The sequence below is a fragment of the Cnephaeus nilssonii genome, assembly GCF_951640355.1.
Source record: "Cnephaeus nilssonii genome assembly, chromosome: 12".
Classification (NCBI taxonomy): domain Eukaryota; kingdom Metazoa; phylum Chordata; class Mammalia; order Chiroptera; family Vespertilionidae; genus Cnephaeus; species Cnephaeus nilssonii.
In genome coordinates, this window is record NC_137083.1 from 52,174,632 (window position 1) to 52,193,070 (window position 18,439).

Genomic DNA, 18,439 nt, shown 5'->3' on the forward strand with positions numbered 1-18,439 from the left:
GAATCCACTGTTAACATTTGAGAATGTTCTGTGTGTGATAATACAGTAACACTCTGCATAATTTACATATGGGGGGAAGTTCAGGAGACCTAGAGATCACTTTAGAGAACCTTGGCTTAAAAACATTAGATTCTGTCATCTTCCAGGTCTCCTTTATATGACCCACAGCCTGGCAAAGTGCTCAGCACATCCTAGGTCCCTAAACGAGAGTCTGTTAATAGAGGTAAAGGAGAGGGAAAGCCCAAAGGAAGAGAGAGCTGTGGGCCAGCCAAGCCGCTTACCTCGGGCAGGACCAGGGTGCACTGGCTGGCTTGGAGACACTCGGTGCCCTCAGCACACAGCTTGGGATCTCGTACCTTTTTACTTCTGTTAGGGGAAAAAGCAAGCTTGGAAACTAGTATTGGTGACTGCAGTAGACTGCAGGAACGTAGCAAGTTTCTTCCATTTTTGATGAGATTAAGGACTCATCCATTGAACACCGTGGGGTTCTGTAATTTTTCCCATGAGAACTCTTGCTCAGCCTTCTGGGTTGAGAAGGTCTACTTGCTGTGGAGAGCTGTGCATGTTGTTAGTCCTAAATGTACCCAATTCTTGGGCTATTAAAAACCCCAAATTCAAAAATTAGAATGAAATTAAATTACTTAGGAAAAATACTAAACTTCTGTTATTTGGTACTTCTTGTGAGTCAACTCTTAAAGTAGAAACTTAATTTAAGATAGATGTTTCTTATATAATATATACCATATATAAACCACCCATTTTACACTAAGCTGTCTGCTGAGTCTCCGTATGAACTGCCTACTTAGCATGATACATCTTTACCTTCACTAAATGGCGTTAGAGTCAACTATCCAAATAACTATCCACACGCAGTCCCCGCTTCACAGCTAGTCATGGGAAGTAGAAAAAGAACAAAATCTGATCCAAGCAAATTAGTCCATTCTTTTTCATTAACTGACAACAGTAATCAGTTTGCTAGAGCAACTCCACAATGTCCTATTCAGATACCTAGAGGAAACAGACATTACCCGATTTCACTTCCTGTAGAGACCAAAAGGAGACCGTGCTATTGCTGCTGATGCTAGTAGTAATGAGGAACATAATGACTTCACTTAAGCAAAATGATCAGTTTTTCTTTCTACTTTTGGAGGTCAGTACTAAACGAGATTTGAATATAATTTGCCCCACTGGTCAGACTCTTAAGTCACTATATGGCTTCTGCACACTCTATAGAGGAAGGATATGGTTTTCCTCCTTCCTTTTACTACAGATACAGCAAGTAAACCAAGGCTGCAGAAGCAGCTGTTCAGCATCTGAAGAATTTGTAGCAAAGGCAAAACCACCACAAATGAAAGACACTGTGCTGCCACTACCGGTGCAGATAATGAGATAGCCATGGAAACCCAGCCGCTGCAGCGGAAATGCCTAACCCTTCAATGGGCACGAGAGGGAGCTCTGAGCCAAAGCACAGAAAACACCGCTGAGCAGATTACCAGTGGGCATGGTAACAGGCGCGGCACAGAGGCTGTGAAGATGGGGGAGGGCCTAGAGCATTCTTAATGAAACCCGGGCAACATTAGGGCTTAACAAATCAGACAGGACTTGGAAGGGTATTTTCTGGTGGAAAAGGGGAAACCTGGAACATGTCCAAAGTTCTCAATACCTTTTCAGGTTTTTCATTAGCACCCCGAGAATAGGACAAGTGGACTGGCAAACTGCAGTGATACTGTAAGTCTGTCACAATGAAAAAGGCTTGCCCACATTCATCTGAGACTCAGAAACACTCTTGAGATAGGTTAGAGGTGATTCCATCACTCCATTCCACACACAGGGAAAAGGATTCAGAGAAGTAAGGATTTGTCCAAAACATGAGGCCAGAAAGTGGCCGAAACCAGCAGTTCCAACCCAGAAGCTGAAATTCCAGACACTGTGCCATGCTACACTGAGTTCTTTCATTTCAACTGAAAGGCCAAGACTGTTCCCATCCTCGGATCTTTCCAAAATGAACAGGGAAGGCCAGAGAGAAAAGAGCGCTAGACATGTCCACCCAGTGAAACAAAGAATGCTGTGACTCCCAAACAAATCCCGCGCTGGGTCTCTATCGTAGACTTCATGGGTACTCTGAACACGATACAAGACAAACGACTTCAGCCTCATTGCCTCCAAACCAGTCCACCTACCTCCAGTTATGAAATCGCAATCTACTTACCCTATAGTGATGAAGTCTCCTTTGCTGACACTGTCGGGTTCAATGCAGATGTTCATAAAGTCTTCTGTGCTCTGAAAGATTAAGACATTAATATTCTGAATTCTTGCTGATGCTGCCTGCTGCCATCCTTAAGCCCTGCAGGCTCATATTTTGAAGCTGTGTAAGAAGGGGAGTGGGAGGGGGACTTAATCCTGAATATATTTTTGGTTCCTTTTTTTCTTTTTACATTAAGACCTTCATTGCGATATAATTTACATACCATAAAATTCATCTCTACTGTTTGTTTTTTGCAACATATACAAGATAAATAAAAACTCAGATTTGGAGGTTTGTTAAAACTAAGAGTGGGAGGTTTGTGAAGTTCTGTCACAAATAATCAAAGCTGTTAGAGTCCCTAGGATTCACTCCCTGCAGGTCAAGCTATCAGCCCACCTTCCCCGGAAGTCTTACTCTACGTCAGCATCACACCACACCTGCTACAGCAGCATGCTGGGTAGGGCCCAGTGTCTCTCTTTAAATGCTGTACACACAGATTTGGTGTGAAGCGAGAGCTTAGGAGAAGCAATCCACTTATGACATGGTAATGCTTTAAGAACTTTCCATTCTAACCATAGAAAGTTCTGGGAGAGCTGAGCTACAAGGAAGTGGCTATAAAAATAGACTTAGTTCTAATCTTAGTTCTAATATCACTCCCCCAATTTACTAGCAGTCAGTGGCTAGCAGTACACACCTGGCCCTCTGAAATTCAGTCCCGTCACTCCTTCCTTGTCTGCTTCAAATAGAGGCTTGTTTCTTTGTGGACAGGTTCAAAATCTGTAGCCCCAGGATAACCCGCAGGCCTCTGACAGCTTTTGCCAAAGATTAAAGGCCAGACCAGAGCACAACTTTATCTCTCAACTGGGAATTACAAAACATAGAGATGACTTTGCTCTAAATTCATCTTTTATTTAATATCAACCGACTTACTGAGTGAATTCCTCTAGGTGCTAAAAAAACCCCAACAATTTCTGCCTATGAAGTACTTACATTCTACCAGAGAGACGGGAGAGGATAAACAAAAACAAAACAAAAAAGCAACCATAACTTAAAAATACAAATGCTAGAGCATATTAGAAGTATGTTAGAGTATACCAGTATAAAAATAGTAAATTGTGGAATGAATATGTATGGCATAAATGATAAATTATAAAGCACACTAGAGGCCTAGTGCATGCATGGATTCATGTACCACTGGGGTCCCTCAGCCTGGCCTGCACCCTCTCACAATCTGGGACCCCTCGGGGGATGTCGGACTGCTGGTTTCGACCCGATCGATCCCCACAGGCCAGGCTGAGGGACCCCTCAGGTACACAAATTCATGCACTGGGCCTCTAGTATGCATATAAGATCTTTGGTTAATCTCTTTCTACCCTCCCCCCTTCCCTCTGAGATTCATCAGTCTGTTCCATGTTTCCATGCCTGTGCATTGGAACGTCTGCCCCCTGGTGATCAGTGTGTGTCATAGCTACCGGTCGAACAGCTGTTTAGGCTTTTATAGAGAGAGATTAGAACACAGTGTGTTAGAGTCTATTAGAAAAATGAGAGAAGAAGGAACACCAAGTGACATTGGTGTAGTACTGATACTTTCAAAGAGGGTCCACATGGGCCTCATTGAGAAGGTAGCCTTTGAGCAGACACCTGAAGGAGGTGAAAAAATTAGTGTGGATATCCAGGGCAGGGTTCTCAAACTTCAGCAAGCATCATTTGGAGGGCCTGTTAAAAACCAGGCTCTGACCGCATGCTCATAGTTGATGGTTCAGTAGATCTGGGCAAGGCCCAAGAATTTTTGTTTCTAACAAAAGTTCCCAAGTGAGGCTGCTGTTGCTGATCTGGGCCCACACTTAGAGAACCACTGGTCTAGGGGAGAGTGATCCACACAAAGGTGAAAGAACAGCGAGGAGCCAGCATGGCCAGATGAGAAGGTGAGGGGATACCTGGGTGAAGTGAAGCCAGAGAAGACTGGAATAGCGCACAGGGCCTTGTAGACATTCCACGGAATTGGCTGTTAGGCAGAGTGAAATGGGAGCCACAGGAAGGTTCTAAGCAGAGAAAGATCTGGCTTCATTTGAATAGGATCTCTCAGGCTACCCCATGTTTAGAATAAAGGGGGAGAAGAAAGAAGTGGGAGACCACGCAGGAACCTGCTGCATGGCTTGGATCAGGTAGCGGGGAGATCCAGTGAAGAGCTGGCAGTACTTAGAAGGTGAAGCCACCAGGACTTCCTCAAAGATCGATGTGCGGAGAAAGAGCAGCCAGGAGTGACTCCGAGATGTCTAGCCCAAACAAATGAAAGACTGGAATTACAGTCAACCACAACAGGGGAAGAGTGGGTAAGACAGGTTTCAGGGAAGGAATCAGGTGCTCAGTTCTGGACATGCTGAGATTGAAATGTGTATTAAATATCTAAGAGGACGGGTTACGTAGACAGTTGTACATACAAGTCTAGGATTTGTCTTTTGCAAATAGTGCAATTACAAAAATCAATGTGTTGTTCTGCATTGACAGATAAAATGAGAAAACCTTATCTCAATAGATGCTGGAAAAGTTCCTGACACAGTTAAATATCCACTCATGATAAAAAAAACTCTTAGCAAATGAGGATAGTAGGAACTTCCTTAATCTTATAAAGGGCATCTACAAAAAAACATCACACTCAAGAACAAAGCAATGAAACCTTTCTCTCTATGGCAGGAATAAGGCAGTAATGCTTCTATCACTATTTCTATTCAGCACTGTGCTGAGGTCCTAGCCAATGGGGTAGGTAAAATGAGATTAGAAGGCTAAGTATTTGAAAGGAAAAAACAAAATTTGCACTATTTGCAGATGATGTGATTAAATCAATATAAAATCCAAAGGAATCCATAAACTTAATATAACTAGAATTTAGTCTGCTGATTTAACATAGATACAAAAAAATCAATTATATATTCTACTAAATCAGATAGTTAAAAAATGAAACTTTAGTCAATACTGTTTACAGTCACATCAAAAAGTAAGATTACCATATATACACACACACACACCCACACACAGAGAGAGCAAAGACAAAAATGTTATAGAAAACTATAATACTTCATTGAAGGACATTGAAAATCTACACAATGAAATACTACTCAGCCATTAAGAAGAAAGAAATCTTACCCTTTGTGACAGCATAGATGGACCTGGAGAGCATTATGCTAAGTGAAATGAGGCAGTGAAAGCAGAGAAAGACAAGTACCATATGATTTCACTCATATGTGGAATCTAATAAAATAACAAAATAGAAACAGACTCACAGAGAACAGACCGACAGCTGTCGGAGGGCAGGGAGGTTTTGGGACTGGGTGAAAAGGTGGAAGGATTAAGCAAAAAAAAACAACAAAAAAACCCCCCTCAGAGACAGACAATAGTATGGTGATTACCAGAGGGGCAGAGGATGGGGGAGGGTAGAAGAGGGTAAAGGGAGTAAGACGATGATGGAAGGGGACTTGACTTGGGGTGGGGAACACACAGTACAGTATACAGATGATGTATTATAGAATTTTACACCTGAAACCTATATAATTGTTAACCTGTGTCATCCCAATAAATTCAATAAAAAAATACAAATCTAAATAAATATAGAGCTATGCCCCATTCAGTCAATAGGAGAGTCAATATTGTAGAAATGTCATTTCATCTCAAATTGATATACAGGTTCAATGTAATTCTGATAGGTGTAACAGATTTTTATGTGGAACTTAATAAACTAAACATCCCAAGGGGTTTATAGAGGTAAAAGAGTCCAGAATAGCTAGGAGACTTTAAAAATAATGAAAAAATGGATCTGTAAAACAATACTAATTAAGCTCAGAACTAGTGCAACTATAGGAAAATAGAGCAACTGAATAGAGAAACTACAGACATTTCCACGTATACAGACACTTAATGTTTGACAGGTTTTGCAATCAGTGTTGTGTGTGTGTGTGAGGCGAGGTAGACATTTGAATAAGTAGTTAACACTAGCTTTCTACATGGAAAGAATATAAAATTGGGGCCTTACCTCTACCATTCACAAAACTGCTTTATAGGTGGAAGTATTCCTTTTCAAAATAAAAATGGAATCATTTGGTGCAAATCAATTTAACCTGGTTTTCATTTAACAATACATGATGATCATCGTTCCATGTCAGTAAATACAGAGACAACCTTTTAAATAAGTGGATTGAATCAGTCCCCTGATTAGCTTGTTTCATATGTTCTGCTGTTACACATTGAGCATAGTTGCACAAGAGATCCTAATTTTCACACATTCCACACCCCTGACGCTTCTTTGAGACTCTGAATATACATCTTTAAATGATAAAGGAACATTTTGAGCTATGACTTGGCAACTTCATTGTCTCTGAATATTTTATTGCAGTTGCTTTTATTTTTATAAAGAGGTATGAAAAAAAATGAATGTGCTGCTACTAGTGATAAGAAGCACAGTATCATATACTTTTATAATTGCCACAGAGATAAAAGCACTCAGCCTGCTGCATGTGGCTAATCTTGAGCCACAATCGCACCCTCATTGAACTCAATCAGTTCACTGGCATTCAATCATCAGAGAAAAGAATGGTGTTCAAGAACATGAACAAAATACTGGAAATACATATCAGAGATTGGGCACAAAAGGACATGTACAATTAGAAATCTTATCTTTCTTTTTTAAATCCCTCTAGAACAGAACCTATCTTTTAAAACCATAATACATTCACGTTCACCAGTGTTTCCAGAAGTCCATGCTGTAAGAAATAAGGGGCTGTCTACATTACGTATTAGTCTGATGACTTCTGTAGGGTATGATTATATTTTAGATGCTTCATATATACAGCCAAGATGCCATTGAGGAAGGGTGTTCTGATTTATATTCCCATCAGAAATATGCAAGATTGCCCATTTCCCTACCCACGCCAACACTGAACACTAGCATGGTTTTTAATCTATGACAGTTCAGTAGTTACTATTCAATTTGCATTTCTTGGATGTTGAGCACCTGTTCTGTTTCCTTACTTACGAAATACAGCTAAAAGTTATATCTACCTACTAATGTAGACATGAAGGTTGACATGTAAAATTCTAAGGACAGGGCATAGCGTGTAGTATATATTCAGTAAATATAAGCTTTTTTTTTTCAGCTTTATTTCTTTTGTGAATTTCTATTCTTGCCCTTTGCCTATTCTCTATTTTAGTCTTTTGCCCATTTCTTATTGATTTATCCTAAGGAGTCTGTTATAAAGGAAAGCTATTAACTCCTGGTCTATCACATTCTATTACTTCCCACAATTTGTCATTAAACATGTTGTCTATTGTTTCTTTTTAATGATACATGACAAATATATCAATATGGTTTTTACCTTGGGTTCCATGCTCAGAAAGGCCTGGTCCTCCCCAAGTTTATCTTGATAATCACTTAGATTTTGCTCTAGGGCTTTAATGGTTCTATTTCTTTACATTTGATTCTTAATCCAGCTGGAATTCATTTAGAAGGTAAAGGGAGCTATGCTATACAATAAGCATGCATTACTTTTATAATTAGAAAACAACTCAATACTTGGAATATTAACATTGGATTAAAAATTTTCAGTGTGCCGAAACCGGTTTGGCTCAGTGGATAGAGCGTCGGCCTGCGGACTCAAGGGTCCCAGGTTCGATTCCGGTCAGGGGCATGTACCTTGGTTGCGGGCACATCCCCAGTAGGGGGTGTGCAAGAGGCAGCTGATCGATGTTTCTCTCTCATTGATGTTTCTAACTCTCTATCCCTCTCTCTTCCTCTCTGTAAAAAATCAATAAAATATATTTTAAAAAAATTTTTTCAGTGTATTCCTCACTCCACTCACACATTCATCACTGCCTTCAATTCCATGTGCCCGTTTCCCGACTGACCAGGTTAACTGTAAGCACACTATTCTGATTTGCATAAAACCTGGTTATAATATTAGTCTAGAGTTCAGGATAACGTTTCTATTGGCATTCTCATTAATATAAACTACTAAGGTTTTCTCTATATCGGGGGCCAGTAAACTTCTGTGAATGGCCAGATAGCAAATGTTGGAGGCTTTTGGGTTACAGTCTTTGTCACAACTACTCAGCACAAAACTGGCCATAGACAACATGTATGTGGATGAATATGACTGTGTTCCAATAAGACTTTATTTATGGACACTGAACTCAAATTTCATATACTTTCCATGTATCACAAATTATTAATTCTTTTTATTTCCTTCCAATCATTTAAAAATGTAAAATCAGCCCTAACCAGTTTGGCTCAGTGCATAGAGCGTCAGCCTGCAGATTGAAGGGTCCCAGGTTCGATTCTGGTCAAGGGCATGTACCTTGGTTTTGGGCACGTCCCCAGTAGGGGCTGTGCAGGAGGCAGCTGATTGATGTTTCTAACTCTCTCTCCTTCTCCCTTCCTCTCTGTAAAAAATCAAAATATATTTAAATAAATAAGTAAAAAATGTAAAATTAATTCTTAGCTTGTGGGCTATACAAAAACAGTAGCAGACCAGTTTGCCAACCTCCGCTTTATTTCAGAATTTTTTAGTATATTGTTGGTAGCAGCATTATCCAGTAGAACCTTCTGCAGTAATGGAAACAGTTTAGGTCTTGCTTTCTGGTATGGTAGCTACCAGCCCATAGGGCTATTGAGTTTTCTATTTCATTTACTTGGGATTAATTTGTTTAAATTGCCACATGCTAGTGGCTACCATATAGGACAGTGCATATCAATAATTGGACTCAAATAATATTTAAACAGATAGGTGTTTGTGTATACATATATACATATACATAAACTAGAGGCCTGGTGCATGAAATTCGTGCACGGAGGGGGGGGGGTGTCCCTCAGCCCAGCCTGCACCCTCTCTAATCTGGGACCCCTCGAGGGATGTCCGACTGCCCGTTTAGGCCCGATCCCACATCCCTCTCACAATCCAGGACTGCTGGCTCCCAACTGCTCGCCTGACTGCCTTCCTGATTGCCCCTAAACGCTTCTGCCTGCCAACCTGATCACCCCCTAACTACTCCCCTGCCAGCCTGATTGATGCTTAACTGCTCCCTGCCAGCCTGTTTGCCCCTAACTGCCCTTCCCTGCAGGCCTGGTCGCCCCCAACTTCCTTCCTCTGCCAGCTTGGTCACCCCTAACTGCCCTCCCCTGCAGGCTTGATCACCCCCAACTGCCCTCCCTTGCAGGCCTGGTCCCTCCCAACTGCCCTCCCCTGCTGGCCATCTTGTGACGTCCATCTTGTGTCCACATGGGGGCAGGATCTTTTGACCACATTGGAACAGCCATCTTGTGTGTTGGAGTGATGGTCAATCTGCATATTACTCTTTTATTAGATAGGATAGAGGACTGGTGCATGGGTGGGGGCTGGCTGGTTTGCCCTGAAGGGTGTCCCGGATCAGGGTGGGGTTTCCCTTGGGGTGTGGGGCGGCCTGGGCAAGGGGCCTGTGGTGGTTTGCAGGCCAGCCACACCCCCTGGCAACCCAAGGGGAGGCCCTGGTATCTGGGGTTTATTTATCTTCTACAATTGAAACTTTGTAGCCTGGAGCAGAGCCAAGCCTTCTGTTTGCTCTGTGGCGGCAGCCATTTCTGTTGGGACTTATGTATCTTCTATAACTGAAACTTTGTAGCCTTAAGCAGAGGCCTGGGCTGGCCAGGGTGTGCGGAAAGCTTGGCTTCCTCCATTGCTGGGGGCAACCCTAGCCTCCTGCTCTTTCCAGCTCTGTGGCTGCCGCCATTTCTGTTTAGATTTATGTATCTTCTATCATTGAAACTTTGTAGCCTTGAGTGGAGGCCTAGGCCGGCGCAGGCAGGCGGAAAGCTTGGCTTCCTCCATTGCCGGGGAAACCCAAGCCTCCCTCCTGCTCTCTGTGGCTGTAGCCATCTTGGTTGGGTTTATTTGCATATTTGCTCCTGATTGGCTTGTGGGCGTGGCTGGTGGGTATAGCAGAGTGATGGTTAATTTGCATATTACTCTTTTATTAGATAGGGTGTGTGTGTATGTGTAGTTTTTTCTCCTGGGGACCTAAACCTACATATTTAATATAGTCACTCAAGTGAAAGTTACATGACTTTTTATTCCTGTGACAAATGAGAGCAGGCTAACTCTTCATTCTAAGGGTCTTTAGCCCTCAGTCTTTCTACTAAGCAATGCCCAGAATATGTGATCAAGCTCCTTAAGCTTTCAGCCACTACTTTGCTCAGCTGTTTCTTCTCATTGCTATTTTTCCTTCCTCTCTACCGCCACAGGGTAAAGTAAAAATACTGAATTGGTGGAAGAGCATGTCACCTTTGTCACTTCTCCCAGATACCAATAAAAAGCACACTTACCGTTAGGTCAAGCTGGCCGTTCCGTGTCGTGATGGACAGTTCAATGGTGGACAGCTGCACATCTCGCCAGACTTCAGGGTTTACCTCCTTGGAAATGCCTGTGTTAATGTATTAGACACAGGTCAATTTCTCCCATTAACATTTCACCCTCCACCACCCACGGCCAGCTGCCAGCTGCTAGCTGGCCTCCGCTGGTCTGCTGACTCCACCTTTTTCTTCATTGCATACTTCTTACACATGGGATAAAGAGCCAGGCTCAGAATGGAGTCTCTGCCTGAAACATCATACCAACACAGCCAGAAATACATAAAGGTAAGTGACTGAAAGAGGGAGCCACTATTTGTCTCAAATGTCCCAGGGTGTCCCATTCACGGGACATTGTGCTGGCTTGGGCCCTGCTGTGTGGCGCACAGAAGGCTGACTGCAATGGCCTTGAGAGGCATCTGCTCCAGGTCAGCCTGACACTGATTTTGGAGTCTGCTTTAGGCAGTCCTGAACCGGCCAGGACTCTCAATCTTCGAGCACCCACTCACCGTCCTGCGGTTGTGCCCAGTACGATGCAAGTCTTCGCAATATTCTCCGGTACAGAGAGGGCCGTGGAGGGGTTTCTTCTGCTTCACTGGGAGGTCTCTCTTTAGGTCCCATGTACGAGATAGAGGCTTGATGAGTCTGAGGCCACTTCTTTTAAAGTGAAGAGAGAAAAACATTTGTCATGAACATATGGGAGTTTCTCTATGCAATGGTTAGTATTCTACCTACACCTGCTAGAAAGCCAACTAATTTTTTTAAAAAAATATATTTTATTGATTTTTTACAGAGAAGAAGGGAGAGGGTAGAGAGTTAGAAACATCAATGAGAAACATCGATAAGCTGCCTCCTGCACACTGCCCACTGCAACCAAAGTACATGCCCTTGAACGAAACCTAACCTGAGACCCTCCAGTCCTCAGGCCGATATCCCTGAGCCAAACCGGTCAGGGCACTAATTTCTCACTGGATGGAACTGTCTCTAATTTGGAGTATGGAATCCTCAGGTTTTCTTTTCCTATTAAAGGCCTATCTTGAAAACCATGAACTCAGTGACTGCTGCCTCCACTGATCTGTCACGTGGAGCAGAGAGGAGATCAAAGTGGATTATCAACAATTGCTTATACTTGTCCACAAACCCCAATATGAATGAGCATAGAATCTACTCCAGGATAAATTTATCTTTGGCATACTGATGATGACACATAAAAGAAACTGAAGAATTCAGTTGCATCAATACTTTCTTCACTTTTGGAATCATCTTCCCCACGGCAGCCAGAATGATGTAGCCCAGCCTTGCAACCCAGCTCCAGGCTCCTCCTGCTTCAAAGATCATCATGCTTATACTCTAAGTGTTTTGTCTTCTACTTCCTGCACCCAAGTCCAGTGTCATACTGGGTTTCAACAGTGTGCACAGGAACAACTAAAACAACAGCCTAGCCCTCAACATCACCTCTCATTCACCACAGCTGCTCATTTCCACAGCCACATCTGGTCCTTCCTGCCACCCAAAATACTTCCATCTTGGGCATCTATACCCAGTAATCATACCCATAATCTACTTATCTGGTTGATTCTTTTGTGCCCAATACGTCTTTTTGGGCAAACTAATCCCTGTTCTCAAGTTTTCATGGGTGAATTACAAAAGAGAAACAACTCTGACTTTTCTCACTCCATCTCTTACTTCTCCTCAATGCATGGACCCAGCCCCTCTTCTCTGACTCACACGTGTGCTGCTTTGTCACGCAATGAGCTTACTATGGCAGTCTGCCCTAAAGGAGATGAGTTGAATGGATAAATTCAGTTTGGGGTATTGAGAAATCAGACAGTGACCACACATCTCAGCTGTGTCCATCACTCCTGCTGACATTTCTAAAGCTAATATTTTCATCTCCATCTGCCTGTTCCTGCATTTGTTTTTATAACTTGGTTCAAACTCAGAAGAGGAAGAAAGGGAAGTTATTTTTTGGCCCCTCAAGATCCTGCCCACACCAAAGTTTTCTATCACATGGAGAAGTCCAGTCCCTGACCACACCATTTTCCCTCAGTGCCTAATTATCAGTTAATTACTTTAATGCTCTTTTTCCATCACTCTTGGCCCTCTCATGTCTTTAGTCTTCTATAATACATGCCCTGAGAAGCCCCAATTCTGGATCAATCTTGTCACTAAGTTTCTGAACTACTTGATCAGGGCTCAGCATTATTGGAAGGGGAAAATATTCCTGCTGAGCATTGATACAGGGAAAACAATCACCCAAGCAAGCATATTTGTGTCACAACCAATTTTTGATCTCAGTTCCTCAATGTCACTTGATAATCCTTCTAAACCTCCCTATTTTCTTCATCTTTAAATTCCCCATACCATCATCACCATCACCACCTCATTTTCAAAAGATCACGTTGCTTCCTACACTTCAGAGAGGATACTAGCATCTCAGTGAAAATTGCCTTAACTCGCCCTGTTTGTTTTCATCTGGACCACTCCTTCATTTCTCTCCTGTCTCAAGGAACAAGTGTCTCTTCCTCTGTCCAAGGCTAACCCAGTACTTTAGATCCCATGCCCTTATACCTGCTCACGGATTCTGCCAACTCAGTCATGCTTTTTCTCTCCTTTCTTTCACCTCTTCCCTTCTTCTTTTTTTTTTTTCTTCTGTTGCTTCATGGTATAAAGACATGGATATCTTTCCATTTAAAAAAATGAACACTCCTTTGATCCCATTTTTCTCACTAGCTTTTGCCTTTCTCACTTCCCTTCAAAGTCAAGCTTCTTAAAGGAGTTGCTTACCCTTGGTGCCTCCACTTTACCTTCCTGTTTATTCGTTAACCTTCTTCAGTATGGCTCAGCCCCTCCACTTACCAAACCTTCAGAGGTTACCAAATTCAATGGATACTCTCCTGTCTTTACTTACTCTTTGCTATTGCTTCTTGAAATCTCACTTTCTTCCTGAAAGTCTCTCTTTCATTGGCTCCTATATCAGTACTTTCTCATCCACTTCCTCTTAGCACTTCTCAGGCATCTTCCCTGGTTCCTAAGGGCTATTTCTGACCATCTATTCTCTCAATGGTAACTTCACCAAACCCATAGTTTCAATGCTACTCATATGCTTCAGACATTTAAATTATTTCTTCAGCCCACATCTCTTTGCCAAATTCTAAACCTAAGTCACAACTGTACCTCCACTTGTCTGTACCAGGAGTATGTTAAACTCAGTATGTGCCAAACTGAAAATTTCATCTTTCTTCATAAGCTTGATCTTAAGCCAATATTATCAACATTAATGGAAAACCCTTAGTTACCAAACTGGTCCCTCAAACCAGAAATCTCAAAATCCTAGCCTCTCCTTCCAACTTTGAGGATTCCACCTCATTATTTCTTTAATCCATCTCTGTTGTCAATGCTCACCGTTACCACCTCAGTCTACACCTCATGATCACTCTCACACAGATTACTTTAACAATCTTCTGATGCCCTTGCCTTTAGCTACCTACACAATCTCTTGTCCTCATTGCTGCCAAAAGATTTCTCTAAAATGCAGATCTGCTCATGTTATTTCCCTAAGACTCAATAAGTCCCCACCAGTGCTTTATCAATAAATGTCAGATCCCACCTGCCATAAGCTGCCCGTACCTAACCTTCAAAGTCCATTTCCGGCCATGCTACTGCCATATGAAAGACCAGGTTTCACCGCTGTGACTTCACACACCCTGGCCCCTCCACCAAGAACGTCCTTTATCTAGTCCTACAGATACTTCAATATTTAGAAGTGGCACCTGCCCTGCAAAGACTGCTGGCCCTCAGTCAGAGGTGGGCACCCTCCTCTCTCCTCCATCTTAGTCCTTCTGTGTTTCTCTCATCACACTTGCAAAATTGGTTTACTTGTACTTCACTCTCAGCACATGCACACTTCTTGAAGGCAGAAACCTGTCTTATTGGACTCTGCATTCCAAGCACATAGAAGGGCTTGCCACACAACAGATATTCAATAATTGTTTGATGAAGAAATAGTTGGAATAGTTTGATTCTCCCAGGTTCTACAACTTAACTATATAGTTACTAGATTTCTTCCTAAATGCACTCATTACTCCACCAATGAAATGATTCCTTTGAGCAATAGTAATTATGCATTTTACTAAACGAAATTTATTTGGAAGGTAAAGAGAGTAATGTTTTGCAATGGACATATACTACTTCCATAATTAGAAAACCACATGATAATCTGAATATTAATCAAACTTTTCACTTCATCTGCCTGTCGTCAGATCAGCCAGTCAAATTGTGAATATACTACTTTGATTTGTATAAAAGCTGAACACTGTGTAGTCCACAGGTAAGGATGATACATATTAGCATTTTCATTAACACACATTGTTCAGTTTTTCTCCATGTGAACATTTTTCAGTATAGAGCCTATAGGAGTACCACTAATGGAACCTCCTCTGGAGATGGACTGACCAATACAGTAACCACCACCCGTATTTGGTTAGCATGGTTTGAAACCTGTTATTACACTAGTGGGACTTAATTGAATCTTAATCAGGGAAATATATCAAACCTGTATGATAAGATATATTCAGACACAAATCTTCATTTCTAGATACCAATTCAGACATGCAAATGATTTGATGAGATATGGGTCATTCTATTCAAGGTTTGTCCGGCCAGAGTGAGTAAATGAATAGACAAAGGAAAGTAAAATATAAAAAAGAAATTAACTCCTGGACAGTGTCGCTCAGTTGGTTGAGTATTGTCCCAGACACCAGGAAGTTGCCAGTTTAATTCCCGGTCAGGGCACATGCCCGAGTTTCAGCTTGATCCCCAGTAGGGGGTGTGCAGGAGGCAGCCGATCGATGCTTCTCTCTCATTGATGTTTTTTTTTCTCTCTCTCCTTCTCTCTTCCTCTCTCTGAAATCAATAAAAACTTATTTTTTAAAAAATTTAAAAGAAAGAAATTAACTATAGGCTTGGTAATGGAAGGAATGAGTTGGTACACGAGGAATGCTTTCTGAACTTGTAAGTAAATATCCCCCATTTTAGTACTGGAGCATGTCAGATACATCTGTCAGATACAAAGAATTTTTTAAATATCCAAATATGCACATCCTGGTATAATAACAAGATAACTCAGGGATCATTTCTACATTATAAACTGCATTTACCTGAAGAGTACTGAAAAAATGCGCTGCTTTGGTTTTTAGGGGCCCAAGATACCAGTACCTGAGAAAAATCAAGATAAAAATCTAATTAGAATATTAAAGGAATGATCAACATGATAGAAATTACACCCCCTACTAAGAGTGTCTGCTCTGAGGCCTGGGGATTATGGCTTAGCATAAAAGAGTATTATAGAACATTTTAAATCTGAATTTCAATGCCATGTCAAACAGTATGCAATTAGTTACACAGGAGATAGATCCTTGCAATTTAGGAGGGATATATAATCAGAGTCTCCTTGAATCTTTAAATTCATAAGTATTGCTGTAATGCATCCTTAACCACAGAATATAGTTGAGTACACATCCAAGGAGCACTGAGTAAAGAATGACAAAGCCACAATGAGATGCAATGCTGGTGACCTGATGTGTTACCCACAAGCTAAATGTGCCTTCACACAGACAAACATACCATTAAAATTTATGAAGCAGCATAATTTCACGTTGCTCGTGCTATGCAACTTTAAAACGGCAAATATAAAACCTGGGAGTGAAGAGGGTTTACTTCATATTGTGAAATACATGAAAGCTGCTGAAGAGAGAAAGGTGCCTCCTTGGAATTGGAAAAGTGGTAAAAACTAGATTCCTCTTAAAATTTATATGTCACAACCAGCCCATCTTAACTGCTCCCTATTTGATTCTCATCAATACGCATTTATTTAGCGCTTGTGGAGAAAACTAAAGAAATATAGAGTATAAAATTTCTGCCTTTGAGGGCTTATAATCTGAGAAAATATGATCCAAAAAAGTAACTGAAAACAGTAGGCAACTATATAAATATATATGATATCATATAAAATGATTACTATTTATTGGAAAGGAGAATCAAGAAGGGACAGAAATCATTAAGGGCTTAAAATCACTGGAACAGCCATGCTTGTACAACAAATGGCACGAGCACACAGTATGGCGTGTACTTTAGAAAGAGGCACTGGACTTAGATACTGTACATGATGGAGGGAAAGAACTCATTCTAGGCAAAAGGAGTGGCCAGGGTGCAGAAAATGTTGAGGATAAGAGCAGAGCAGAGCAAAAGCTTAAAAGGAAATACACATAACTGTGCAATCAGGGGTGGTGATGGACTAAGGTGGGCCTTGAATGCAAGACTGAGGAGAAAATCCAGGGAGCCATGGGGAGCCATGCTAAGCATTTTTCAGCTAATGTTATGATTTGCTTTGTCTCCTGGATAGTCAGAAATATATCCCGATGAAGGCACTTTATTTCCAAATGTCTGCAGTTCCCTTCATATCGACCAAGAGCAAATTTTGTCACTATGCTGGTCACCTTGCATGGCCAGTTAGAAGTCATTTCTTGCCCCTTTACAGTTTCCTCATAAACAGAGCAACTGCGAGGATGGTCCTGGTTGAGGTATTACATAACAAGTGGAATTTTAAAATCCATTGTTCAGAAATCAATCAAAATATGGGCAAGTGTGTGAGATAGTCCTAAAAGGGGCTGACCTATGCTTGTGTGTAACTATTGATCAACATACTTGAAAGCAATTTGTCCTCAGCAGACTTTTTCTGGGAAAACTAAGCTATTCCTCTCAGTGAATTGCTGGTATTATTTGACATTACAGATCAAGCACAAGGTACTCCTGGCAGACTTGCAAATAAAAAGATGGGAACTATTAAACAACGCAGAGTGTAAAACAACACAGTAACACCTCTGTTGACATTCCAGTGTCGGGAACATCATTAGCAGGAATAATGAGTGAACAGCAAGAGAAATCTGCAGAGAAATTGTGGCAGGAATACCCATGAAGTGAAAGATAAAAGCTGTGTGTGAGATCCATCCTAATCCATTCAAACTATACTGAAATTGTAAGCCTGTTTTTTGGAAAGGTCAAAATCAACACCCACCAGGTGTGACAGCCTCACACAGCGGCTCCCTGGGTCCCGTCTCAGGAGGCCTCTTGCCTGCCCTTTCCTAACCCCTCAAACAGACAGGATGCAGCCATTCTCCCAGCCAAGAGTTCCATGTTACACGTGAATTTTCCAAAAGTAAATCCATTCCCATTAAAAGCCATCCTTCCAAGAGGCAGCCTGTGGTCTCCCAACCTGCCAGCCTTCCAAGAGAGCTCTCAGGGAGTCCTCCAGCCAGGGCTGGGGAAGCTGCCGAGGCTGTGTCACCAGCCGTGCCTGTCACTTGGTACCAGATAAGCAGGTGCAGGGTAACAGGCCATTAGTTCCCCTTCAGTCTAGCGTGAGCCTGAAGCAGTACCTCTAGAAACGGGTCCCCCTCTCCTCCTTGGCAACCACCAAGCCAGTGTGGAGGAAACCAGAACTTCCCCCAACCTTTGGGCACAAGATGCAAACCTCTGACTCTATTAATCATAGATAAGTCAACCTCCAGACCCACCACATCTATTCCTGGAAGATCAATGTATAATGACACCTCAGAGACAGGAACAGAATAAAAAAATTTCATAAAAACCATCACAATCCATACAGTAATCCTTTACTTGCTAATGTTGACACCGGCGTCTCTGAAGGATCCCCACCGAAGGCCAGTCATTGCAAACACGGGCTGTTCCTTTTCACCCTGGAAGTAAAACACATTTAATTTAGAGTAATGCTGACAATAACTTGGAACTGTCTACAGGTAAGTACC

The 18,439-nt window shown here is 41.9% G+C and overlaps 1 protein-coding gene across 7 annotated transcripts in view; it reads right to left on the reverse strand.

Annotated features, from left to right (window-relative positions):
* AGK (acylglycerol kinase) overlaps positions 1-18,439 on the reverse strand; it is a 72,416-nt gene that overhangs the window by 834 nt on the left and 53,143 nt on the right. For all 7 annotated transcript variants that reach the window (XM_079786544.1, XM_079786541.1, XM_079786540.1 and 4 more), the window contains 6 exons: positions 18,291-18,370; positions 15,773-15,830; positions 11,123-11,270; positions 10,590-10,687; positions 2,210-2,280; positions 282-366 (listed from right to left, as the gene is read on the reverse strand). In XM_079786544.1, coding sequence (XP_079642670.1) covers positions 282-366; positions 2,210-2,280; positions 10,590-10,687; positions 11,123-11,270; positions 15,773-15,830; positions 18,291-18,370 — 540 coding nt within the window. The remainder of the gene's footprint in view (positions 1-281; positions 367-2,209; positions 2,281-10,589; positions 10,688-11,122; positions 11,271-15,772; positions 15,831-18,290; positions 18,371-18,439) is intronic.